The following is a 27540-nucleotide window of genomic DNA, read 5'->3' on the forward strand; positions in this document are numbered from 1 at the left end:
CAGAGAGTCAGAGATGAGCTACTGTGGCCTTGTTCTGAAGCACAGGCAGACAGATGTGCACTTCTGGTCTTGTGGCCAACCCAGCAACCCCAGTCCCTTCCTACCTCTTCATAGTTTCTTGATAGAGAGCCAAGTTCTTCTTTCAGACTTTCTATTTGACTCTCCAGGTCCATTTTAGTCAAATTAGCTTCATCAATGACTTTATACAGAGAATTAATTTCCTCTTCTGCCGCCTTTCGAAATGGCAGCTCATTTTCATATCTGCAGATAAAGGAACTTAATCAGCATAACTGGGTAGCCCAAAAGGAAAAGAATAGGATTATAAATGTTACCAACAGGCCAATTATGTGATGGTTAGACAATGAATGGTACAAGTCACTGTTTCAATAGATTTGAGGGCACTGTTAGTGCAATTGTCATACATTGATTTATTAAAATGAAGGCAATTGCAGCCAACTTCTGATAACCTGGCTTCACGGGCTACCAGCCTCATGGGAGTGTTGAAGCACAGAGCTCCAGGGAAATCTCAGGAGTTCAGATCCAGGTTAGGGGATCCGGCATCTTCATCTCTATCCTGATGGTCCTCCTTTTCAACCAAGGATCCTTTAACAAACATTACCGACAACCTGCTAAGCACCAGGCTGGGGACCCAAAGCACCCATGTTAAAAGTGTCCATCTGCAGGACAGTGGCTGCCAATCCAGATGCCTTCAGGGACTGAGTGGGAGGTGAAGCGGAGCATGTTCTCAAGCCTGGATGCACATTAAGTCATCTGGTGAGTCTAAAACTGCTGAAGCCTGGACCCCACCCCTGGGGACTCTGATTTGATTAGTCTATAGCTTGTGCACTGCACTGACGTTTTTTCGTGCCTGGGTAATTCTGATCTGCAGCCAGGATTGAGAATCATTACTCTAAACTAGTAGTTCTCAAGGTATTTGAGTCCCAGGACCAGCAGGATCAGCATCCCTGGGAACTTGCTAGGAATATAAATTTGGGGCCCCTCTCCAGACCCATTAAATCAGAAACTCAACAGGGTGGGGCGCAGCAATCTGTGTCTTCTGTATGGCCCCTGGGTGATTCTGAGCATTGCAGAGTTTGAGAACCCTGCTCTAAACCAACTGACAGTGGGCACAATCTTTGAGCCCTTGGGGCCTAGTTTGTGTCTACAAGGAGGGGTGTGAGCCGGATAATCATGGCGCTGTTATCCTGCCAGCCTCCCCTGAGGTAGAAGGTGGATGATGCAGGCTCCAGAACAGCATTATCCACACTGCCCAGGAGCCTAGGGATGTGGAGGGACTGTCCCCTCTGCTGTAAGGCATTACCTCTCTTTAAAGTCATCTGCTCCCGCCTGGATAGTTTCTGTCTGTAGCATGAGCCGGGCATTTTCCAAGACTGCCTCGCCTACCTAGAGCGATCACAGACACCAAAGGAGACAAGGTCACTGACAGCATCAAGATCACTCACCACCATGACTTGTCTTAGGCACAGAGACTCTGGGGGACCTCAGAGAACCTTTCTTACAGCAAATATTTGTGGAATTAAGGTGTCCCTCTCTTTGGGACAATGGTCAAGGTGGTGGGATATAAATAATAAGGTATAAAATCTGGATATGTTCTAAGAGTTTTCAGAGTGGGGTTTTTGGCATAAAAAGACTATTCGAAGGCAGACTTGTTCACAGCCTCTGTCATAGAGACGAGCTTTCATATCTCCAGGGCAGAGTCTGGCTCCTTAGATGAAGTTTCACTGGCTTTGCCTAGCAGCTCTTAAAATTTCTGGTCATGGATGCCTTTGGAGGGCTGGTGAAAGCTCTAGATGAGTGCTGAGAGAGCTTCCTGTGATGGTGGAAATGCTCTGTGTCTGCACTGTCCAGCATGGTGGCCACCCGTGGCTACTGTATTGGGCAGCGTGGCTCTAGAGTTTTGTCTCCCCCAAAATGTACACATCAACATAAACATTGTGCATATAATTTAGGGGTTCATGGAGCCTTGAGGAGTGGTTTTTCAAACTTGAATCCCTAAGCCTCTCAGGATTTCCCACAGGTAGGGATTGGGGGATGTCCTGCCTTCACCCTGAGAAACTCCTTTATGTATATATACATGGTGAGCTGAAGGCTCTGATAGGGGAAGCCCGTGGGGTGGAGCCAAGTCCCAGCTATGGGAAGAAAGTAACTGTGCTCTCCCTTTGCTCCAGTGTGACTGTCTTATTTTGTTTCATTTCATTGAATTTCTTTTTTCTTTCTTTCTTTCTTTCTTTTTTTTGAGACAGTGTCTTCTTGCTTTGTTGCCCAGGCTGGAGTGCAGTGGTGCAATATCTGCTCACTGCAAGCTCCGCCTCCCAGGTTCAAGCAATTCTCGTGCCTCAGCCTCCTGAGTAGCTGGGATTACAGGCATGTGCCACTGCGCCCGGCTAATTTTTGTATTTTTAATAGAGACAGGGTTTCACCATGTTGGCCAGGCTGGTCTCGAACTCCTGACCTCAAATGATCCACCCACCTCAGCCTCCCAGAGTGCTGGGGTTACAGGTGTGAGCCACCACACCCTGCCATTTTCATTGAATTTCCCACTAGCAAAGCTAATCTTTTCTGTTCCAGCCTGGCCCTGGGGCACACTGGGGAGCAGGCAGACTAGGGTCTCTCCCTTTTCTAGTTCTTAATCACTCCTGTCTCTCACCTCTGGTGCCTGGAGTTCTCCTTCTGGTTGATAAAGAATTTGCAACTCATTCACATTTAAGTATCAAAGGACTAATAATGACTTAAAATAGCGATTTATATCCTTCTTTTAAGGTAATAATTCCCACCCTCAAAAATTACAGCTTATAGAAAACCCATATATATGTACAGTTGTCCTTTGGTATCTGTGGGGGCTTGGTTCCAGTGCCCCACGGATGCTCAAGTCCCTTATATAAAATGATGTAGTATTTGCATATAACCTACACACATATCCTTCCATATACTTTAAATCATCTCACGATTACTTGTGATACCCAATACAATGGAAATGCTATGTACATAGTTGTTATTTACTATGTTATTTAGAAAATAATGACAAGAAAAAAAGCCCACATGTTCAGTATAAATGCAGTCATCTTTTTTTTTTTTTTTTTTGAGACGGAGTCTCGCTGTGTCGCCCAGGCTGGAGTGCAGTGGCGCGATCTCGGCTCACTGCAAGCTCCGCCTCCTGGGCTTACGCCATTCTCCTGCCTCAGCCTCCCGAGTAGCTGGGACCACAGGCGCCCGCCACCTCGCCCGGCTAGTTTTTTGTATTTTTTAGTAGAGACGGGGTTTCACCGTGTTCGCCAGGATGGTCTCGATCTCCTGACCTCGTGATCCGCCCGTCTCGGCCTCCCAAAGTGCTGAGATTACAGGCTTGAGCCACCGCGCCCGGCCGCAGTCATCTATTTTTTAAAAAACATTTTGATCCACGGTTGGTTGAATTCATGCATGTGGAACCCATGGATGTGAAGGACCAACTGTACTTCGCACCAGTGGTTCTCAGTGTGGGCCCTGGACCAGTGGCAGCAGTATCACCTGGGAACTTGTGAGAAATGCACATTTCAGCCCCTGTTTCAGACGGACCTATCAGAATCTCTGGAGGTGGGTCCTAACAATTTGCATCTCAGCAAACTTTCCAGGGGCTTACAATGCATACTCAACCTTGCGAACCCTGGTTTCACGTGGCCCTGCCCCCAGGCCTGCTCAGGCTGCCTCCCTGCTGCACCTGGAATCCCTCTGTGCCTTTGCACCTGCTGCCTCCATGGAGAACAACTTGTTTCACTGCCTCCCCCCTCCCAGCCCTCACTGTCTGAGAAAGCCTGCTCCGGTATAATGCTCATTTCAAACACGGCTTCCCCACGGAGCTTTTCTATTTCTTTACTCATTGATTCTTGCCTTAATTTCTTCAGCACATAATTACTGTTTATGCCAGGCTCTGTCCTGTTTGTTGAGAAACCAGCAGCTATTGTAGGAGATGAGGTTAAAAAGGTAGACAAGACCAGATCATAGAGGGAAGGCTTTGGACAAATGGAAAGGAGTTGAGATTTCCTGGGAAGCCTTTGACAGGGTTTAAGCAGGGTACAGAGGTGATTTGTGTACTAAGCGGAACCTCTGACTACTGTGGGAAGGGAGGATTGGAGGAGGATTGGAGGAGGCAGGAGAAGATGCCAAAGGACCAGTCGGGAGGCTCTTGCAATGGTCCAGGGAGCCCATCTTATTAATGATGGTGGCCTTGATGAATGATGTAATCATAGGATTGGTGGAGAAAGGTGGACTGGTTTAAGATGCATTTGGGGGATAGAACAGTCAGTTCTTGGTGGTGCAGTAGTTGTGGGGAGAGTGAGGGAAAACAATCAGGGGTGACCCCTCCGTTGCATCCTGAGCCGTCGAGAGCACGGTGGGGCCTTTGCTGATTCTCTTCCTCCCTGCTTGGCTGGTTCCTGCATCAGAGTCACAGCCCACCCCTGTGGCACATTATCCCTCTCTTACCACATTTCGTACAAACACTTTGTAGACAATGATAGTGTTTTCTTATTCTGGAACCTGGCTCCTCCATTCACTAGCATGAGCCAATTGCTTAGAGTAAGTCACTCTAAGATTTGGTTTCCGCCCCCATAAAATGAAGATAATAATACTCCCCTCCCCCTGGGAGAATGAAATGAGCCAAGGTGTGTGAGACTCAATGTATGTGTGACTCAGCAGACTGCCTGGCACAGAGTAAGTATTGCATGAATTGTAGCCATTATCATCATTGTTACTTGTCTTTGTACAAAGCAGTTGTTCAATGAATGTCGAATGAATTTGATGGGTTTGTGCAGTCTGGCACTGATCCCGCTTTACTTTTCTGAATATGCACAGGCAGTTGAATGAAGACTTCCATCTAGTGGCTTGATACACATATATATATATATATATATTTTTTTTTTTCTTTTGTTTTTCCTGTCCATAGTCATTTGAAAAATGCTAGTCATTTGTACTATGATGGTGAGGACTTTATCCCTTTCTATAATACTACTCCTGTTTTCATTGTGGATGTAGTTATTAAAATAAATGAGCTGGTGGTGGTGGATGAGAGATTCGACCATCATCGTGTTAAAGAAAAGGCAAAGACAAGCAGCGTTTTAAAAAAGGTTGTCATTTGGGTCCAAGGGTACAATTAATGGTTTGTTTGGAGTTAAAGATATTGGCATCCTGGCAGCCAGAGCTGCAGGCATGGGGAGGAGGTGGGTAAGACTGGGCTCTTGGGAAATTAAACTCAGCTGGTGCAGTGGCAAGATGCAAGATTCCCTTGGAAACCCTTCTCACATTTATTTGACTTTCAAGTTTAGGATAGATGTTCAGCATAACTTGCTTCTAGCAATAAAGGAATGAGAAATAATTCTCAGTCCCTAGCACCCCAGTGATACTGCTCCTAATAACAAGGCACAGGCCACTGCATTACCAAGCCCGGTAGATGCTTCTCTGCACTCATCTCGACCTGCCGCTTGCATTTGTCACAGATGTACTTTCCTGACTCAGCTTCCGTGACACCACTCTCTCTGGGCTTCCTCCTACTTCATTGACCATTCTTTCTCATTTTTCTCTGCTTCGCCAGGTTTTTCGTCCTTATCTGACCTCTAAATGTTAACGTTTTTCAGGATTGGGTCTTGGTGCTTCTTTTTTTTTTAATCACTAAGTGGTCTGATCTGTCCACATAGATTTAAATGGTATTGTATGTGCTAATGATTTCACATTTAAATGTCTATCTCAGAACTTTCTGCTCAGCTCCAGACTTGCATACTCACCCTGTCTTTGAGGTCTTCACTTGGCTATTTCTCAGACATCTCAAACTTAACATGTCTCCAAATGAAAATCTATATAATTTCGGCCGGGCACGGTGGCTCACACCTGGAATCCCAGCACTTTGGGAGGCTGAGGTGGGTGGATCACCTGAGGTCAGTTGTTCAAGACCAGCCTGGCCAACATGGTGAAACCCCTGTCTCTACTAAAAATACAAAAAAGTAGCCAGGCGTGGTGGCATGCACCTGTAATTCCAGCTACTTGGCAGGCTGAGGCAGGACAATTGCTTGAACCCAGGAGGCGGAGGTAGCAGTGAGCTGAGATCGTGCCACTGCACTCCAGCCTGGGCCACAAGAGCGAAAACCCATCCAAAAAAAAGAAAGAAAGAAATAAAGAAAATCTAGATAATTTTCCCTCTGATCTTCCCTTTCCCCACTGCCCCTTGATCCTCTTCATCTCAGTAAACAACCCCAATGTCTACCTGGAAACCAAGGGGTCATCTTGATCTCTCACTTTCTGTCGTTTCCACATCTCATTTATTCTGAGTCTAGTCAATTCTACCCCCACAATGTATCTCAAATCCGTTTACTTCTCTCTACCTCTCTTGACATCACCCCAGTGCAAGTCGCCATCATGCTGTCCTATCCCATTCATTGTAATATCCTTCCAAATCCCTGATCTCTCCTCCAATGCATTCTACATCTGCTTCCAGAGTGGGCTTTTAAAACTCATATCATGTCACTCTGATTAAACTAAATTAAAACTCTTCAGAGGGGCTAGGTGTGGTGGTTCATGCCTGTAATCCCAGCACTGTGGGAGGACAAGGTGGGTGGATTGCTTGAGCCTAGGAGCTTGAGACCAGACTGGGCAACATAGCAAAATCCTAGCTCTCAAAAAACAACAACAACAACAAAACAACAACAACAACAAACAGAATTTATCCAGGTGTCGTGATGTGCACCCACAGTCCCAGCTACTTGGGAGACTGATGTGGGAGGATCTCTTGAGGCCAGCAGGTCGAGGCTGCAGCCTGAGAGACAGAGTGAAAGCGAAAGCCTGTCTCAGAACAAAAACAACACACAGAACAAAACAAAACGCTTTAGAATTGTCTCTTATACTTGGAGTAAAACCCAATCTTCTGAAGTGGCCTTCAAGGCCCTGCATGCTTGTCACTCTTCCATCGCTCCCAAGGCTCCCGCCATGTGGGTCTTGGTCTTTCTGGACCATACCAGTTCCTTTTCTGCTCGAGGCCCTAGCACTCGCCGACTCCTCTGCCTGGCCCACTCCTCCCCTCCTCTTTGCATGAATAGCTCCCTCGTTCTGGAAACCTGACTGCAAGCAGTCCCTTTACTCGGCCCCTTTCTGCTTGTTAGTTTTCTTTAAAACACTTTCCACAGCTTGTATTATCAACGCTATGGTTTTTAAATTATTTTCTCTGTATTTTCTGCTAAAATAGAACCTCCTCGAGGTCAGGCACTGCCTTTTTGTCCTGTTTGCTGTTCCATCCCTAGCACAGTGTCTGGCACAGCGGGTATTAGTTGAATTAATGAACCCAGCAGTAGTGCTGCCTCTTTATGGAGAACCCAAGCAGGGAAGACCCAGTGCCTACTCTCAGGGAACAGCCAGGTTCTTACCCAGTTCCAACCTGAGAATCACCTTAAACATCTCTCCCTTCCGCATTTCCCAAGTCAAAAACCATCAATTCCCCATGTAGATGTGCCCAAATCCATTCCCACTCCATTATCCAGCTTGTTTCAAGTCCTAATCATCTCTTTTCTGGTTTAACCTGATAGTTGTTACCCAGGGACAAAACCTAAGAAGCCCACGCACAGTGAGTTAAGATTGCATCTGAGGCCAGGTGCAGTGGCTCACGCCCGTGGCTCACGGGGATTACAAAGTGTAATCCCAGCACTGTGGGAGGCCCTGACAGATGGATCACCTGAGGTCAGGAGTTCGAGACCAGCCTGGCCAACATGGTAAAACCCTGTCTCTACTAAAAATACAAAAATTAGCCCAGCATGGTGGTGCATGTCTGTAATCTCAGCTACTCAGGAGGCTGAGCAGGAGAATTGCTTGAACCCACCGCCTCCTTTCCCCACCGCGGGGGAGGAGGAGGTTGCAGTGAGCCGAGATGGCGCCATTGCACTCTAGTTTGTGCAACAAGAGCAAAACTCCATCAAAAAAAAAAAAAGATTGCATCTGAAAGTGAACTTAGGGGGAAATGTCAACAAGTAATGGAGAAGTCCAGCCATCTCTTGAGACAGTTCACCCCCAAGCACAGTCACAGCCATTGGGTGTCCAAGGAGAATGAGCGACATCTGAGGGCTAAGGTTGAATTTCACTCTGGAAGCCACAATACACTTCTGAGCCTGTATTGCAAATGAACGCTGACTTCATCAGACTCTGCTCTGGCTGGAATGTCTAAAGGAATGTCATTGTAGAGGGGCCAGATGAGCATGCAGTGAGAAGCTAGAGCTGGTGGCCAGGGTTTATTTGCCATTATTGGGCAAACAGGATCACCTTGGCCACTAGAAGTTGCCCTCTGTCATGCTGAGCACAAAGTTCTTTAGGCTACTCTTTCCCTGGAAGCCTCTCTGTCCCTCCAAGTTCTGGTTCTGGACCCACCTAGACTTCCACCTCCAGCAACCTCAGAAATCCGAGGGCTTGCTTTGGATAGCAGGCACGCGTGCTGGTCACTAAAGAGGTTTAACTCCTACCATATATAGGGTTTAGCCCCTACCACTTATAACACAGTCCTGGGTGTTTATGTCAGATGAGTTTGTTGTGAGACAACAAACTCATTTCTCCAGATGCCCCAACGAAATTGAATTTTGAGCCCCAGGCACATCTAGATACAGTGATTCTGAGGGGCTCTATTTAGACAGCCAGCATCTCCTGCTGATACGGTTTGGCTGTGTCCCCACCCAAATCTCGTCTTGAATTGTAGCTCCCATAATCCCCACGTGTTGTGGGAGGGATCTGGTGGGAGGTAATTGAATCATGGGAGTAGGTTTTCCTATGCTATTCTCATGATAGTAAGATAGTCTCACGAGAGCTGATGGCTCTATAAAGGGAAGCTCCCCTGCGCACGGTCTCTTGCCTGCCACATGTAAGATGTGCCTTTGCTCCTCCTTCACCTTCTGCCATGATTGTGAGGCCTCCCCAGCCACAGGGAACTGTGAGTTCATTAAACCTCTTTTCTTTATGAATTACCCAGTCTCAGATATTTCCTCATAGCAGTATGAAAATGAACTTACACATCCTCTGTGATATTGCTCGCGTGCTCTCTTTCTCTCTGTCTCCCTCTCTGCTTTCTAACCTCCCACCCTCCCCCTTTCTACTGGAATGAACTTACTCAGATGCAGATTGGAACTCACGTTTTATTTGAAGGTGTGCTCGGGAATGAACCCTGCCATGTCCCCTTGTCCTGTGAAGTCTGTAGCCTGGGGCACAATTTGGACCTTGCTCTTCAGTCTCGTTTTATTTTTCCCTCACTCCCCAACCATGAACCGAGCTATTTTTCTGAACAGACTCAGGCCTTTCCAGCTTCCAGACCTTGACTCCTGCTGCTACCTCTGCATGTCACGGCAGACTGCCTCATACTTTCCTTTGTCTGGTGAACTTCTATCCATCCTTCAAAACCTGGCTCAAGCTGTGCTAGGTATCCTTAGTACGTCCCGTACCCACTGTGGTGTATCAATCTCTGCAGTTGTCATGCTGCATGTGATTCTGGTTTTTTCCTGCCTTTCTTCATCACTGATTTGTGTGGCCTTGGATCAGGGAGAGTCTCTTGTCTCTGCTTCCTTAGCTCCCAGTTCAGTGCCTGGCACACAGGTGCTCAATAAATGTTTGTTAACAGAATAGACTAAGGAAGCTAGCTGAGGAGAGAAGTCTAACACAAAACAACAGCAAACACATAAGGCAGAAAATATTAGAGGCACAGAACAAACGTAAGATGCCTGAGAAGCAGAATTCACAAAGCCTTCTTTATAAAACCCCCACATAGAAGCAACAAAACAGACCAAACCAAAATATTTTTTAAAGCACTTACTACACTTTATGCCACAGTCAGCCCTTCACAGGCCTAATCTCATTTCATCCCTCTGATGTGAGTGGCCACACAAAGTGGGTGAACAGCAGTTGTTTCCATTATGTGATGAGGAAACTCAGGCCCAGAGAGTTTAAGTAAATTGCCGACATGGCTAAGTGGCTCAGCTAGAACTTAATTCACAGACGGTGTTTGTTTTTAAAAACATCCTTTTTACTGTGGGAAATTTCAACTATGTACAACTATATATAAAGGTAGAAAGAGTCTCGAATAATGACCCCCCATCCCTCCACTTCAGCAATTGAAATATCATGGCTACATTTTACAATCTCTACCCACCAACTTCCACCCCATCTCGGAGGCTATTATACACATATCACTTGGAATATCTGTAAATATTTCAGTAGTCCTTGCTCTATTTCATATTTCTTGTATTTTAATTTTAAAATTATTCAAGTGATAATTTAATTGTCACCTGATTTAAAAAGTTAAACAGCACTGAAGACCTTCTAGAGACCAACATTTCCTTGTCCTGCACTTTCCTCTCCCCACACCCTGCTTGCAGCACTTTCACCTTTTCTTTTTTCTTTTTTTTTGAGATGGAGTCCCCCTCTGTCACCCAGGCTGGAGTGCAGTGGTGTGATCTCAGCTCACTGCAACCTCTGCCTCAGCAGGTTGCAGAGATTCTCCTGCCTCAGCCTCTTGAGTAGCTGGGATTAAAGGCATGCACCACCACACCTGGCTAATTTTTGTGATTTTTTTTTTTATTTTTAGTAGAGATGGGGTTTCACCATGTTGGCCAGGCTGGTCTCGAACTCCCGACCTCAGGTGATCCACCTGCCTCGGCCTCCCAAAGTGCTGGGATTACAGGCATCAGCCACCACGCCTGGCCTCACTGTTTCTTTCATCCAGAGCCTGCCCCCATGTTTCTTGATTGCTCAAGTTATCAGCCACAGACATCGTTCACTGACTTCTAGCTGACAAATGAATATTTAACTTACTCATCCTCCACCTCCCTTTCCCTTTACTGGCTGTTTTGACCACTTTAAATAATAAAGCTCTATTTCTTGTATCAACTATAGACAGTTTCCTCCTCATACTCACACTTTCTCTCTTATAATTTGAGATGTTTTATTTTCGAAGGTCAAAAGGGAAGACAAAGAATCAGTTTAATTACTCAGCTACCCCACTGATGCCTCTGTGAATTACAGGTCCTTTCTGTGAAGAATTACGACGTAGGTGCCCTGGCTGTCAGAAGTTATGGGCGGGTAGCCAAATCATTGTTTTACTTCCCCACTGAGCATTCTCAGGCCTGCAGAATAATGCCAGCTATTTGATTTTTTTTCATGGTGCACCCTCTCCAGGGCAGGCCTGTAAAACCCATGCTCAGCCATCTTGCGTTACTCCCATGTTTGAATCATGGTTCTAATGTTAAATAGTTCAGTTCTCTTTCTTCCCTTTCTTTCTTTCCTTCCTTTTCTTTCTTTCCTTCCTTTCCTTTCCCTTCCTTCCTTCCTTCCTTCCTTCCTTCCTTCCTTCCTTCCTTCCTTCCTTCCTTCCTTCCTTCTTTCTTTCTTTCTTTCTTTCTTTCTTTCTTTCTTTCTTTCTTTTCTTTCTTTCTTTCTTTCTTTCTCTTTCTTTTCCTTCCTTCCTTCCTTCTTTCCTTTCTTTCTTTCTTTCTCTTTCTTTTCTTTCTTTCTTTCTTTCTTTCTTTCTTTCTTTCTTTCTTTCTTTCTTTCTTTCTTTCTTTCTTTCTTTCTCTCTCTCTCTCTCTCTCTCTGTCTTCCTTCCTTCCTTCTTTCCTTCCTTCCTTCTTTCTTTTGTTTGTTCATTTTTATTTTTATTTTATTTTATTTTGAGACTGAGTTTTGCTCTTTTTGCCCAGGCTGGAGTGTAATGGTATGGTCTCGGCTCACCACAACCTCCACCTCCTGGGTTCAAGTGATTCTCCTGCCTCAGCCTCCTGAGTAGCTGGGATTACAGGCATGTGCCACCACACCTGGCTAATTTTGTATTTTTAGTAGAGATGGGGTTTCTCTATGTTGGTCAGGTTGGTCTCGAACTTCCAACCTCAGGTGATCTGCCGCCTTGGCCTCCTAAAGTGCTGGGATTACAGGTGTGAGCCACCGTGCCCAGCCCTCAGTTCCTTTTCTTATAAAATTGAGCTGCTTTGTCTTCACAGTACCAGGTACATAGTAAGCCAAACAAGTCAAACCCAAACACTTTTTAAGCACTTGCTATGTATTATGCCATGGCAGTTCCTTACTCGAGAGAGTTTATGCTCTCTCCTGTTGGTGATACAAAAATTGGAAGCAACCTATGCCTATCAACAGAAAAAGTCATAACCTATCATATAGACAAGGAGCCTTAAACAAATTCATGGAAAAATATGTATTATGAAAAAGCAATGCATATATATATATATTTTTTATTTTGAGACAGAGTCTTTCTCTGTCACTCTGGCTGGAGTGCAGTGAAGAGATCTCGGCTCACTGCCACCTCCACCTCCTGGGTTCAAGGTATTCTCATGCTTCAGTCTCCCAGTAGCTGGGACTACAGGCACACGACACTGCGCCCAGCAAATTTTTTGTATTTTTAGTAGAGATGGCCTCAAGTGATCCACCTGCCTCAGCCTCCAAAAGTGCTGGGATTACAGGCATGAGCCACCGTGCCCAGCCTAAATTTCAAATTTTTTTGCACCAAAACAAACTCATACTAAGTTCTTATATCTGAACAGAATCAGATATAAGAGGCACTAAGAAGTATAAGACATCAGTTTGAAAAGAGCCCGTATCATAGCAACATGAATTCTGAAAAAATTAAAGCAAGAGAAAACATAAAATTTATGGTGAAGCTTGGGTGGAAAAATAATGAAATCATTGGACCTTTAAGAAAAGTTTATGGGGACAATGCCCTAAAGAAATCAGCAGTTTACAAATGGATCATTTGTTTAAGAAGGAATAAAATGATGTTGAAGATGAAGGCCACAGCAGCAGACAATTTGCAAGGAAAAAATTCATCTTGTACATGCCCTAATTGATTGCAGAAAGAATAGCTGACACCGTAGACATCTCCATTGGTTCAGCTTACACAATTCTGACTGAAAAATTAAAGTTAAGCAAACTTCCCACTCAATGGGTGCCAAAACTGTTTTGCCCAGATCAGCTGCAGACAAGAGCAGAGTTTTCAATGGAAATTTTAAAAATGTGAGACCAAGATCCTGAAGCATTTCTTCAAGGAATTGTAATAGGAGGTGACACATGGCTTTACCAGTACAATCCTGAAGACAAAGCACAGTCAAAGCAATGGCTAGCAAGTGGTCACAGCAAAGGGAACTGGGTCAAGAGCAAAGGTCATGGCAACAGTTTGTGATGCTTAAGGCATTTTGCTTGTGGACTTTCTGGAAGGCAAAGAATGACAACATCTGCTTATTAGAAGAGTGTTTTGAGAAAGTTAGTTAAAATGTTAGCAGAAAAATACCTGAAAAAGCTTCACTAGAGAGTCCTTCTCCAGCATGACAAATGCTCCTGCCCATTCCTCTTATTGAATAATGGCAATTTTGCAAGAGTTTCAGTGGGAAATCATTGGACAGCCACCTCACAGTCCTGATTTGGCTCCTTCTGGCTTCTTTTTGTTTCCTCCTCTTAAAACATCTTTAAAGGGCACCGAGTTTTCTTCAGTTAATAATGTAAAAAGACTGCACTAACATTGCTAAATTCCCAGGATCCTCGGTTCTTTAGGGAGGAACTAAATGGCTGGTATCATTGCTTACAAAAGTGTCTTGAACTTGATGGAGCTGCTATTGAGGAATAAAGTTTACATTTTGTATTTTTATCTCTTAATTCCATTTTTTTTTCCAGGAACATTTTGAAGTCCTTTCATATACAATGAAATGATAGATTTATCAACACAGATAAATCTCAAAAACACAATAACTGAAGAAAGCAAGTGACAGATGGAAATAGTATGTGATGGTCAAACAATCTAGATGTTTCTCTGAAGGTGTTTTTGGATGAGACTAACATTGACATTGGTGGACTTTGAGTAAAGCAGGTTGCCTGCGCTCCATAACGTGGGTATTCTCATCCAATCAGTTGCAGGATTTAATGGAGCAAAGACTGAGGTCCCCTGAGAAAATGGGGTTCCACCAGCAGACAGCCTTCAGCCTTGAACTGCAGCATCACCTCTTCCCTAGGTCTCCAACCTGCTGGCACTTTGATCTTGGACTTCTAGCCTCCATAACTGTGTGAGCCAATTCCCTCAAATCTCTCTCTGTACACATTCTACTGGTTATGTTTGCCTGGAGAACCCTGACCAGTACACAGCATAACACAATTTAACACAGAGTTTAAAATAATGCGAAATACTCCTCTGAAAGGTTTTACACATGTGTAGTCAAACTTTCATGGGAGTGGTAAGCACCAAATTTAGGGCAGCAGTGGCCTCTGGGGGGAGTGGGGGTGGAATTCAATCAGGACAGAGTATAAGCGGAATTTCAGTTGTATCTAAAATCTTTGATTTCACGTTTTTAAAAAAGGTTTTTAACAAATAACACTGAGTTGACAATGCTGAGTATTAGGTGCCTTTATATGTGTTAAAAATATTTCATAATTAAGAACAAAGTGAGATGGTATGAATAAAATCACCTTGGAAAAGAAGACGAGCGCAGTGGCTGACACGTCCTGGGTCCCTGACAGACACAGGGAGAAACTGGCTGGGGCAGGTTTGATGGAGAAGGCAGGTCAGAGCGAGGGCAGGTGGTATGCAAGTGTGGCCTCAGGGAACAGTGGGCGGGGTGACTGCAGAGGTCAAGTGAAGGCAGTCACAGTCACCCAGGGGGCTCTCCAACAGGCCCTGCGTGTTTACCTGAAGGTGGCCCTGCCCAGACAGTTATCCCCGACTTTCCTCTGACAAGATGTTTCCTGGGCACTTGCCAACATCAGAGGAATCTAAGTTCTTCAGAAATTCGCTTGAGACTTGTTGAGGCTTAGGGCAGATCACAGGCGCTCCTTTCCTATCCCAGGCGTGGCTGCTGCGGCAGGCACTGTCACTGCTCTGACAGATCCTCTTTTGTTTTTTTTTTTTTTGGAACCATTTTTTTGTGTCCGCATGTTCCTGTGCATTCACTCCCCACAGCCAGGCCCTGTGGCTCATTTGTGGAGCAGTGCCCTAGGGCCCCAGTGCCTGGCTTTCTGGCTCTGCCTGACAGCTGGGGGCATGAAAGCCCAGTCCCTGGCTTGGGGGTGGGGCAGTCCTGAGGTGGCTCCCTTGCTTGCTCCTCCCTCCATGTCCTGCCTCCCTGCCTCTTGCAGGTTTCTCCAGGAGCACTTCCATAGCACGTGGCCCACAAGAGAATCCCGGACTTGGGCTTTGCTTCTCAGGAATCCAATCTAACGTAAGTGTTCTCCTCAGTCTCATGCTTTTCCTCCTGGAAAACCTCAAGGTCAGATTAGCGTGAGCTTTAGTCTGTCGAGAGTGGATCTGGGCACACAGACTCTGGAATCCGACTACCCAAGTTAAAGGTTTTGTCTCGATCACTTCTAGCTGTGAACCTTGGAAAAGTTATTTAACTGGTGCTGTGCATCTGTTTCCTCATCTATAAAAAGGAATCATACAAGGAATGGCCTCATAGGGTTGTTGTGAGGTTGAATGAATCAAGATGAGCAAAACCCTCAGAACAAATTCTGGCATGTAGTATATGCTCAATAAATGTCAGTTTTCTTAATCTCCACTGGAACTGAGGGACACTTATGGGCAATAAAGAGATAGATATGCTTTACCCCTTGGCCCAGGCTAATGTAATGAAGGGAACAAACCATTCTCTGTCATGCAGAAACATAACCTCAGTTGACTCCAGTGGGACATAATGGACAGTTTAGTGTGCTGTTGCCAGGATGGATGTGGCTGATGTCCTATTGGAAGAATCATGGAAGAATCCTCAGCCTTACACTGCCTGAGATGCCACCCCATTCTCCAACCCCAGGCCGGCTGAGGAGCAGGGAGGTGGGATTCTGATAAGTAGAAGATTAGGAAGGGCAGGGAAATGCTTACTCGATCTTGTGTGAACATCAGCAAAAAGAAGGTACAGGACTCAAAGTGTTAGACTTGGATTGGGAAACCAAGGTTCAAGTCCTGGCTCTGCTTTTCACCAGACGTCATAGTTATCACTTCTGAGCTTCAGTTTCTTTATTTGTAAAAAGGAGGTAATGACACCGGTTCTGCTTATTCTGCAGGGAGGCTGTGAGGATCTAGAGGATACAGCCATGGAGAACATGCTGGCTTCCTTGAGCTGCTAAGCATTGAAGTCCCACCAATGGTGGCGAGGGTTTAAGGAGAACATTGCAATTGCACAGTCAGAATGATCCTTGGAAATTCTTTAGAAGGGTGCCATCTTGGAGACCCACAGTCAATAAAACCAGCCCGGCTGGGAGTTTTCTCCAGCATTTGAATAACTTGTTGTTTCTTTGGTTGAACCATGATGAGATAATTGGCTTAAACCAGGAGACATGCATGGTGTCTGGAAACTGCCTCACTTGAAACACCAGCCTCATGCTCCGCGTGCATAATCCTCTCATCATGAGAGGCACACGGGAAACGAGCCAGCCTGTCTGGAAAGGAAGCAAATGCATGCCTTCCATCTCCCGCTCCGTACTGGGCATATCCTCCTGGAGGAGCAGAAATGCCAGCACCACTTAAATGATGTTTCTCTCCCTCTGCCCTGTGCTTGCTGGAGGCACATGCCCATATCATGTAGAGTGTCAGGGCAGAGAGCTCTTGGGAAGAGCTGAGCTGTGGGGACCTCCTCCCGCGCGGAAGAGGGAGGCCTCTGCAGAATTCTCTGCCATGTGCTTCTAGGCTTCCTCAAGTCAGAAATTTTATTATAGCGTTTTAGAATGTGAAGAGCTCTTGGGAATCATGAAAGATGAAGAATCAAGATGGAGGTTTGATGGCTTGTCCCAGGCCCCAGAGTGAGCCCTTTGCTTTTTGGAATCCAACAGCAAGGACTCATGGGAATATCGTGGGCTTTGACTTGGAGAGACAGGGCTCAAACCTCGCCTTTGTCACTTAGTGATTGTGTAATTCTCTAAAAGTCTCCCTATTTGTAGAAAGGGGATAAGGGAACTTTCTCTCCTGGATTGCAAGGTGATTAGAAGAGATGTATGTGTAACGGGATGTTCAGCTGTCTGAGCTGACTGCAAAGTCACTGCACTCCTTTTACAATGCCTGACAGCTGCTTCCATCTCTGGGAAACATGGAGCCCTTGGCAAGCATGTCAGCAGGGGGTCATTTGGGAGGGCGGCCTGCGAGGGTGAGGGGATGCCAGTGGGCCATACTGCAGGGGCAGAAGCTTGGCGGGAGGGGTCACAGGCCGTCAACTGAAGAAAGGGCTTGTGCCTGCAGATGCTCCAGCAGGGGAGTCTCAGAGGAATCCAGAAAAGTGTCCCCAAGAGAAAGAATCTTACTTAAACGTTAGCCAGACACTGTGACACCAACTTACAACAATATCTGACAAGGAAGAGCTTTTCCCCTTCCCTTCGCTTCCCTTCCCTTATTTCCCTTCCCTTCATCCTGCTTAGATTTCAACTGGGCTAGAAACAGCCACAGGGAAGTGGGAGTGAGGAGAATCGCAGGAAAGAGAGACAAAGCTGACCTCAGCACCCCCACTAGGTGCTTGGCCCTACCTGGGCAGGGGAGAAAATGAAGGTTGATGTGTTGAATAATATATCAACTAGACATTCTGTTTCCTGAGTTGAGACTGTTTTGTGGCTTAAAACGAGTATGGTAGTTTTAGTTTCCTACAAGTGATCAGAAAAATCATGGGACCGTCCATGTTTTCGCCCAGGGGCTGGGAAGAATGTCTACCACCCACTGAGCAAATTGAAAGGGATCTTGGGCGGGTCCCTATCAAACCAAAGCTGCATTTGTAACTGTACTTCATGAGTCCTTCCTGTTCGATCTACAGTTGACATTCATCACGTGCCCAGCACAGTGCTTGGCACATAACAGGGATGGACCAATGTGTGGATTTGTTTACACTTCATCCCTCCTAGACCTCCAGGTCCCAAAGTCCAAGAATTTTGGCTCTAATATTTGAATTCCCATAATGCCTGGTGCATAGTAAGCCCTCATTAAATATCTCATGAATGACCATAATAAAACTGAAACCTGTACCAGCCTTATAGTAGCTACCATGACAATGTCACACTAAGAGGCTGCTGGTGAGGAAGAAGTCAAGGCCAATGCAGGAAACCATCACCCAAGATTCTGTATTTACATGTGACACTAGTTACACCCACAGGCTAAGAAGTTGTAGCCTTATCTGTGACACTGACAAAGCCTTTTCCCACTGATTTCATTCTCCTTTAAGTTTCAAAAGGATCAGGACCAGGCCAGGCACAGTGGCTCATACCTGTAATCCCAGCACTTTGGGGGACTGAGCCGGGCGGATCACCTGAGGTCAGGAGTTTGAGACCAGCCTGGCCAACATGGCAAAAAGCAGTCTCTACTAAAAATACAAAAATTAGTGGGGTGTGGTGATGTGCACCTGTAATCCTAGCTACTTGAGAAGCTGAGGCATGAGAATTGCTTGAATCCGGGAGGCAGAGGTTGCACTGAGCCGAGATTGTGCTACTGCACTCCAGCCTGGGTGACAGAGTGAGACTCTGTCTCAAAAACAATAACAACAACAACAATAAAAAGACAAATGAACAAAAAAACACCAAAGGATCAGGACCATGATGGCAGGTGGAATGATAACCCTCCTTTTCCAGATAAAGCAGCTGGAGGTGGGAGAGATTAGGGACCTGGGAAAAGTGTTTGGTGGGCTGAGACTGGAACTTAGGACCCTTGACTCTAAACTAAAGGTTGACCTAAGCTCCAAAACAACCCAGAATGCACCTGAAAAAGGAAAGAAAGGAGGTTTCTTCTGCCACGAATAGAAGCAGAAGAGAAGGCTGGGCGCTGTGGCTCACGCCTGTAATCCCAGCACTTTGAGAGGCCGAGGCGGGTGGATCACGAGGTCAGGAGTTTGAGACCAGACTGACCAAGATGGCAAAACCCCGTCTGTACTAAAAATACAAAGAAAAAAAAATTAGCCGGACGCAGTGGCAGGCGCCTGTAATCCCAGCTACTTCTGAGGCAGGAGAATCGCTTGAACCTGGGTGGCGGAGGTTGCAGGGAGCCGAGATCACGCCACTGCACTCCAGCCTGGGAGACAAGGTGAGACTCCATTCCTTGCCGCACCCCGCCCTGGCAAAAAAAAAAAAAAAGCAGAAGAGAATAGAAACAGACTAGCTGGTTAATATATGCAAAGTCTCAGGGCAAAATGAAATTTTATGGGGTTGATTTGTAATCCTCAGGAAATCAGGAGTTGTCCTGGAAATTCTGACATGACCCGGACGACTGCAGGACAGTATGAATTGCGTGACTGGCTTCCCAGGATCAAGGTGGCTTTGGCAGTCAGGAGGTGATTATAGGAATCCAGGACTTAACACAAATAACATTTTGCAGTTGGGTGACTAGGTATGCAAGACAGTTCCTGGACCAGCCAGCAGGTGGCGCCACTTGCCAAGAGAACGAGGTCAGAGGCGGTAGCCCGGAACACCCCCATCTCAAAGGGGCTCTGGCAACTCTGATTTGGCCTGCAGGTCACTCCGAGATCGCTGCCATAAAGTGGAATGCTCCTGAGTCAGCGCGGCCGTCCCTGTGTACTGCTGCAAATGCTCATTCCTCCCCCCGCCCCTGCTCCCTCCAGGTACGGAAAAGTTGGCTGGGCAGATAATGTCAGAGGGCTATGCAGTCCATGTGGTTATTGTTTTAACTGCTAGAAATGATGACACAAATTACTACCACAGTTTGCCGAATGCTTACCATGGCCAAGCACTATGCTAAGTGTTCTAAGTGAGTTATTTAATTCCCACAACGACCCTGTGGAGTGAATAGTACCCTCATTTTCCAAATCAGGACGCTGGAATTCAGCAAGGTTAAACGATTTGCCTTGGGTCACAAAGCCAGTCAATGGCAAAACCAGAGTTTGAACTCAGTTCTTTTGCACTCTACAGCTTGCACCATTAGCCACTGTGATATTCTGTTGCAGTCTCCCTCTTTTCCTCCCTCCCTTTCTTCCTTCCTCTTCCATCCTTCCTACTTTCCTTATTGCCTTCCTGACTTCCTTGTCTTCTTTCTTTGTGCCTGGCATTGTGCTAGGTTTTAGGTTCAGAAATAATCAGACTATACCTCTGCTCTTAGGATTTTCGGTGTAACAAGGAAGCTCAGAATCACAGCAGTGGTTGTCTGGAACCATGACGGGGTGTGTCTGAGAAGGAGCAAGAAGGTTCACGTATTCAGTACCAGGTATAGGCAGGCACAATCCTGGGGGCTGTCCAAGTTAGAAATTCCAGCTGTTCATTGGTTTAATCTGGGCTTTTGTGAACTTGGGTGAGGTGTTGGCTTTGCTGTCTCTCGGCAACCCCCCTGTCCGGACAGTTTCTCCCTACACAGCCGTTTGGCAACACCTGGGCTATATTCTGGCAGGTGCTGGGCTGGGGGTAATATAACTGCTGCTTCATCAATGTTGGGGCATAGGCTACCACCTGAGCCTCAGGAATGCAGGAGGTGCCCCAAATGTACTGAATGTTCTCATTTCCAGCCAGCCAACCAAAGGATGGAGGCAGTGAGCTCATCGGAGGCTGCCTCTCTTCTATAGGCTTCATTCGCTGCTCAGAGATGATGGAGCAGTGACAGCCTCCTCTATGGCTGCCGGCTTGGGAGATCAGAACATTCTACCCTCTGATTTTACAGATGGGAAAGGGCTTCATCTCAGGGTACACAGAAGTGAAGAGAGAGGTAGGAGTCAGTGGCACCTGATCTCTGCATGTCCGGGGAAAGGATCCATCTCATCTGCCTACCAGAGTTCTAAAAGGGAATCTGGCCTATTCCCTATGTGTCTTCAGGGAGATGTCAGTGAGATCCAATGCCTTTACCTAACAGTTAAGAAAACTGAGGCTCAAAGAGGTGGAGTAACTTGTCCAAGGTCACACAGTAGCTTAGTGGCATTTACCGTGTTTCTACAATATGAATAGCATTCTCTTGGACTCTCTGTACAGCTTTCCTTTCTGGACCCTAGTAGCCCAAGTAGTTTGATAGGATGTGGTGGATTTTTTTTTTTTTTTTTTTGACAGAGTCTTGCTTTGTTGCTAGGCTGGAACAAAGTGGTTGGATCATGCAGTGGCGCGATCTTGGCTCACTGCAACCTCTGCCTCCCGGGTTCAAGCAATTCTCCTGCCTCAGCCTCCCGAGTAGCTGGGACTATAGGTGCGCACCACCACGCCCAGCTAATTTTTGTATTTTTAGTAGAGGTGGGTTTTCACCATGTTGGCCAGGATGGTCTCGATCTCTTGACCTTGTGATCCACCCGCCTTGGACTCCCAAAGTGCTGGGATTACAGGCATGAGCCACCACGCCCGGCTAGGATGTGGAATTTAATTTCAAGTACAAAAGGAAGAGAGGATGAAATGGGTTAGGTGCAGAAATACTGATATTTCTGGAACCTTTTTAAATGACAGTTGACAAGACAGGACAAAATGTTGGGAATCAGGACTATAATGTGAAAGGAACAATAGCCGGTGTTATGGATTTAATTGTGTACCATCCAAAAGATCAGTTGCAGTCCTGACCCCCAGTACCTGTGAAGGTGACCTTTTTTTTTGGAAATAAGGTCTTTACAGATGTCATCAAGTTGAGGTCATTAGGGTAGGCTCTCATCTAATGTAACTGGCATCCTTATGAAAAGAGGAAAATTTGGACACAGACATATGGGAGAATGAAGGTAGAGATGGGGGTGATGCACCTACGGGCCAAGGAAGGCTAAGGATTGCCCGCCATCACCAGAGCTGGGAGAGCAGCCTGGGACTGATTCTCTCTCACAGTCCTCACAAGGAGCTACCCCTGCTGACACCTTGGTTTTCAACCTCTAGTCTCCAGGTCTGTGAGAGAATAGCTTTCTGTTATTTTAAGCCACCCAGTTTGTAATACTTTGTTATGGCAGCTCTGGGAAACCAACATAGCTGCCTCTTATTAACTGATTACTTTGTGGGACACTTCCATTTGTTGATTTAACCAATATTTATCATGCATCTATGTGCTGGCCGCCATCCTGGGTGATAGAAAAACAGCAGGAGCCAGAGAGGACAGGTTCCTCCCTTCCCGATGCATACTTTCTAGTTCACATGCATTATCTCCAGCCAGCATCCCCACAGCAATCCTGTGAAACAGGGATTATTGCCCTCAATGTACAGATAAGGAAATGGACTCTCAGGGGTTAGTAATGGGGCCAGGGCCTCTCTTGTGGGAAGGAGTCAGCTGGACTTGCCATGTTCTAACTCGGTTGATTGCGTAGATGCAGGACTGCGAAGATAGACTCTCGGGGAGAGATGGGTGAGATAGGCAGGAGCGTGGGTTCTGCAGACACACCCTGCTCAGCATGTGGGAGGCAGAGTGGGCCCTGCTCCTAAAGTCACAGCACAGCCCAAGCAATTACCTCTCAGCCCCCAGCCTCATGGGGGCTACACAAGACACGTGAGACGAGAGGTCACTCGCACCTCGGTTCTGCCTCCGGGGTCCTTCCACCACTGTGGAGGAGGAGGCCGAGGCTGCCTTCTTGCTGTAAGGAAGTAAAACCATGGCCCTGACTGTTGGCAGCTGACAGCTAGACCAGAGTATTCTCACTTACGTACGAACATTTACAGAATATCAGCGATAATCAGACTAGCTCACTCTGTGATCATGGTGGAAGGAGATGGAGACAAGGGCACGCGGTGATTCTATCTGGACAGAGAGGCAAGGACGCTCTGCAGCCACAAAAACTCAACATCCCCTCTTCCAGCTGACTCGAGTGATGACTGCTGCTTCTTTACTAACAGCAGCTCTGTGCCTGCTTCATTCCTTCCACCTCCTGTGTAAAGATTATTAAGATCCCCAATCATCAAACTGCCCCTACGTCCTGACAGCATCAAATGCAGAACAACCCTTTCTTAAACCTTTCCCCAACAACCTAACACAGGCCTAAACCTCGTAACAAGCCCCTCCCAACTCCCTCTTCCTGAGATGTCCCGGGTTCTCCTGGTACATTTTTCTGTTGCTGCGGCATGCTAACACACCGTTTCCACCTAGGAGTATGTGCTCAGGGGTCTTTGGCTGGTGGGATTTAACAGAGCCATGCCTCACTCCATGGAGATTGGCATCTTGGCCCCTACCGCTGGGCTAGGTGGTGGTGAGAGGTGATCACCCCTGTCCAGGGCAGGGGTCCCAGTCCAGCAGTCTGTGGAAACCCCTCATGCCAGGCCTCTCCCACCCAAGCAGGTGCTCACCTCCTGTGCTGGAGTGGCTTGGGGGAGCGGGAGTCACACACCGTGGGGAGTCTCTGAACTCTACTCAGATAAAGTCGTTCTGCCTTGAGTGCTGACTGCTCAGCACATTTTTCTGAGTATTAAAATCACTGAAAAAGAAAACGAGAATCCCGAGGAGGGCTGGGCTATTCCCCAGCAGCAAAGCTATTAAACTTGCAAGCCTCAGTTCTGAGCTGTCTGATGGGTCGGAAGCCGCCCAGCTTCGTGCGTCCTGGTTAAAGCAGTTAGTTCCAGTTAGAGATGGGCTTGCGGAAGGATCAATCACCCTTTCTGACAGTTTCTTCCAAATTAAAAGAGGCAGAGAAAGGCAGAAAAAGGAGGCACATCCCAGAGTCTGAACTCCTCACAGAGTGGGGCCTGTGCCGACTACAGCTCTATCTTATCAAACAGGGGCACTCTATGTAGACTGTGGGCCTGCCTACCCTTCAGGGTCCTGGGACAGGACTAATTCCGGTCTTATAAATGAATGTGACAGGAAGTTTTTAAACAGTATTTTAGGGGTAGAAGCAACACTGGATTGATCCTGGCTGGAATACTAACTGTGGCCTCAGTTTCTTTATCTGTAAAATGGGTATTACAGGCTGAATCGTGTTCTTCCTCCCCTGAATTCCTATGCTGAAATCCTAACCCCCAGTACCTCAGAATGTGACTGTATTTGGAGACAGGGTCTTTAAAGAGGAAATTTGGTTGAAATGAGGTCCTGACGGTGGCCCTACTCCAAGACGCCTGGTGCCCTTCTGAGAAGAGGAAGTTTGGACACAGATGTACAGAGGGAAGCCTGCGTGAGGACACAGGGTGAAGATGCCCTTCCATGAGCCAAGGAGAGAGGCCTCAGAAGAAACAGTCCTGCTGACAGCTTGATCTTGGACTTCTGGCCTCCAGAATAGGGAGAAAATGCACTTCTGTTGTTGAAGACACTTGGTCTATGGGCCTTTGTTCTGGCAGCCCAAGGCGATGAATACACTGCACACAATCCCATCTTCCTGGGTAGCCCCATATGTTATGGAGAGGCCCAAATTAAGACAGAGTAAAAGTTCTTGTTAAAGTTTGCAGATGTCACACAAACACAAGGGTCATATCGGCGGCCCGCAGTTCAGTGAAGACTGTGGATGGTTTTATCCTCGTGAGTCTTGCGGAAGTAAATGATTTTGTTAGGGTAGGAACATGATTTTCTTAGGAAAATCACGGTCTGTTCTCAGTGGTCTTTGGCTGGTGGGATTGAGCAGGTACATGCCTCACAGAAGGTGAACCCAGAGAACTCCCACAGTGCCTGTGCCCACTCCGGGGGTGGCTGGATCTAGGCCAACTGCACCCAGGAATTCAGGGGCCCACCCAAGGCTGTCCCTGGAGATGTTCCTGGCTGGGTGGGCTGGATGCCGCCATGAGTGCTTCATTTCCCAGGCAGTCTTCTCAGGGACGCTGGGTACCCACACCAAGTGAACTCCCATGACCTCCCGGGGCTTCTCCTCCTTGTCCCCGTTACTCCTCACGTGAGAGTGATGGTTTCATTGTCACTGGGCAGATGAACAAAACAAGGCCCATGTTTCCATGGTGGGTGAGTGACAATAAATCCTTCCATCACATAACCTTTCTCCTCAGAGCTGGAGAAAGGTTACCTGGTGGGTGGGAATGAAGATGATGAAAATGAAGTTGAAAGCTGGGAATGACACCTGGAAGCTCTGGGAATGACACCTGGAAGTTCTGTGGGCAGTAGGGCTAGGAGTAGGAGCTGGGGAGGCAGGAGGAGAGAGGAGAGAACAGAGGTGAGTAGAGGGGAGAGGACGGGGTGAGTGGACAGGGTGAGTAGACGGGAGAGGACAGGGATGAGTAGGGCATGAGTAGAGGGACCAGGCAGGTGTGGGCAGTTACATTCAGTAGGGGACTTTGTCTTCTGCATAATTTTGCCCAGAGCCTGCTGAAAGTCGAGGGGGGTGGGGGGATGGAGGGGTGGTTTCTAACTTCACTATTTCTGTCTCCACACTGTAGTGTTATTTAGATAGCACTTATTTAGATGGTTATTCATTGGTCCTGAAATAAAGATGTAACTATAAAGGACAATTTGTTTTCCAGTGGTGGTCAGTTTGGTGGTGGAGATTTCCATTCCTGTGCCCTGCGTTCACTGCCTCCTGAGGACTGCTGAAATCACTTCTCATTTCTGCTGAATAATGCATTTGTGACAGCCGGCTCTACTAGCTCGTTTACAACCAGATAAATGAGTCTTTATGTGCTTTTCCCCAGCCAGACGACAATAAACTAGGTTTTATTTGCCTAAATTGAGTCCTCAACTTCGGTGGATCAGCATAAACCCTCTGGGAGAGCGCTGGGGACGCCGCCTAACATTCTGCTTGGTTCAGCCATTCTTTCACTAATTCCCCGTAAAAAGCCACCACATTTGTCCTCAGCACTTGTGCCAGCTGCCTGGATTAGTTTTAATTTAGCTCTTCTGGAGAGTGTAGCCCTTTAGAACATCTTTCCTATCGCTCTTCTGTACGGATGTTTAATTTAGTTGGGTTTGTTTTGAGAGGATCTGCGGAGATGGGTCTTCTGTCCCACCGGGACACGTCCGTAGAAGGGTTCTCTTGCTTCCGTGGAGTTCTGAAGGCTTCCCCTGCCCCAAGACCTGATAGGAATTACTGCTTCCCCCACCCCAAAAGCCACTGACAGGAGTTTTATTTATTACTGCATATTTTATTCAAGGTAAAACCTCCAAACAGTGCCAGAGTATGCACCCCAAAGTAAGCCTGATCCTGCCCTGTCTCCAGCCTCAGCCCTCTCACCAGAAGCCCCCACTGTCCGCAGCCCCTGTATGTGCTTCCAGAGAGAGTCTCCCCTCCACTTTGTAAGAAACACAAGTAGTAGCAGAGCACAGACGTGGTTACTCAGCGATACATCTTGGCGCCAGCTCCACGTCAGTATCTAACCAGCATCCTGGTTCTCTTCTCACAGCTGCAGAGGATTCCGCTGAGTTGTTTTGCTGTGTCAGACGTTGCAGCCGCTTCCTGTCTCGGGAATTTTAGAGAACCCCTGATCTGGAGTTCTGATTTGAAACCTGGAGCCTGTCTGGTTCCATATTCAACTTTCACTACCAGCCGTTTCTTGAACACCCACTGTGTGTTGAGGTATGGCTCTCTGTGCCGGGCTCTGGAAGTGGAGAGGGGGGGAGACAGAGCAGTGGCCCCAGCAGAGCTGGCGCTTGGTAGGAGGCCCGCCCCGCACCCAGACTGCCCTGCGGACGCCGTGCCCGGCTCCTACCTGGGTCCACGCTGGGTCCCGCTCTGAAGCGCCATCTTCTGGCATCTTCCGGGGGACCCACACTCAGTCCTCACTTCCTGGGGCACCCTCGCTGAGAACTAACCAATACCCTGCTCTTTCCGGAAACTCCCACGGCATATGTCGGTGGATCAACGCGCACATGTAAGCAGCTGTTTGTGTTACTGCTCACTTAAGGTATGTCTTCAAGTTTATTCAATTCCACGAACTTAAATAAGGCATTGATTATGTGCCAGGCGATTTACACACATCAGCTCATTTACATTCCTGCACCAACCCGATGAGGTAGGTCGTCTAGCTGCGTTTTTATGAAAATTTCAAACATAAGTCAAAAGAAACCTGCTATAATGGACCCCCATACATGCATCACCCAGCTTCCTTGATTGATTATAAGCACGTGGCCTATTTTGTTTTACTTGTATCCACACATCTTGCCACTCTGCCTGAGATTTTTTTCAACAAATCCCAGACATCATATTATTTCTTCTTCAAGTATTTCAGCCTGTATTGGCAAATTATAAGAATGCTATAAAAAGAACACATGACTTCGCAACCATGATCACGTCTAAAAATTAGTAATACTTTCATTATACTTTCTCAATTATCAAATATCTAGTCTTTTCTCAAGTGTCTAATATATTTTTTAATAGTTTGTTTGAATAGTGATCCAAATAAAGCCCATTTTGATGGGCTGATATGTCAATTTAGTCTCTTTTAATGTGTATGTTTCTCTTACCATCTTGCTTCTTTCCCTTGCAATTTTTATTTGTTAAAAAATTGGGTCTTTTGTCCTATAGTTTCCCAGAGTCTGGATTTTGCTGATTTAATAATTTATTTTCCTTGTGACTATCTAGTTGTCTAAATATCACTTATTAAAAAGTCCCCCCTTCCCTCTATTGGTTTCAAGTGCTGCCTTTATCAAAACTAAATTTCCAAACATAGTAGAGCTTACTACAGAATTAACCTGTTCATCTGACCCTTGTCTTTTCTGTAAATTAGTAGTTTTATCTTGAGGCTTAATCATATTCAGTTTTTTTGTTTATTTGC

The 27540-nt window shown here is 46.5% G+C and overlaps 1 protein-coding gene and 1 long non-coding RNA gene across 3 annotated transcripts in view; one reads left to right on the forward strand and one right to left on the reverse strand.

Annotated features, from left to right (window-relative positions):
- BFSP2 (beaded filament structural protein 2) overlaps window positions 1-27540 on the reverse strand; it is a 63434-nt gene that overhangs the window by 24103 nt on the left and 11791 nt on the right. The window contains exons 2-3 of the mRNA XM_009201705.4: window positions 1322-1404; window positions 105-261 (exon numbers count right to left, since the gene is read on the reverse strand). Of these exons, the coding sequence (XP_009199969.1) occupies window positions 105-261; window positions 1322-1404 (240 nt within the window). The remainder of the gene's footprint in view (window positions 1-104; window positions 262-1321; window positions 1405-27540) is intronic.
- On the forward strand, window positions 195-16990 carry LOC108584696. Of its 2 annotated transcripts, XR_001900121.3 has the most exons (3): window positions 195-774; window positions 15130-15212; window positions 16051-16990. It is a non-coding gene; the product is annotated as an uncharacterized LOC108584696 (long non-coding RNA). The 2 variants fall into 2 exon arrangements; XR_002520548.2 differs by lacking the exon at window positions 195-774 and having other exon boundaries at window positions 12440-15212.

The sequence above is a fragment of the Papio anubis genome, chromosome 2, assembly GCF_008728515.1.
Source record: "Papio anubis isolate 15944 chromosome 2, Panubis1.0, whole genome shotgun sequence".
Taxonomy (NCBI): Eukaryota; Metazoa; Chordata; class Mammalia; order Primates; family Cercopithecidae; genus Papio; species Papio anubis.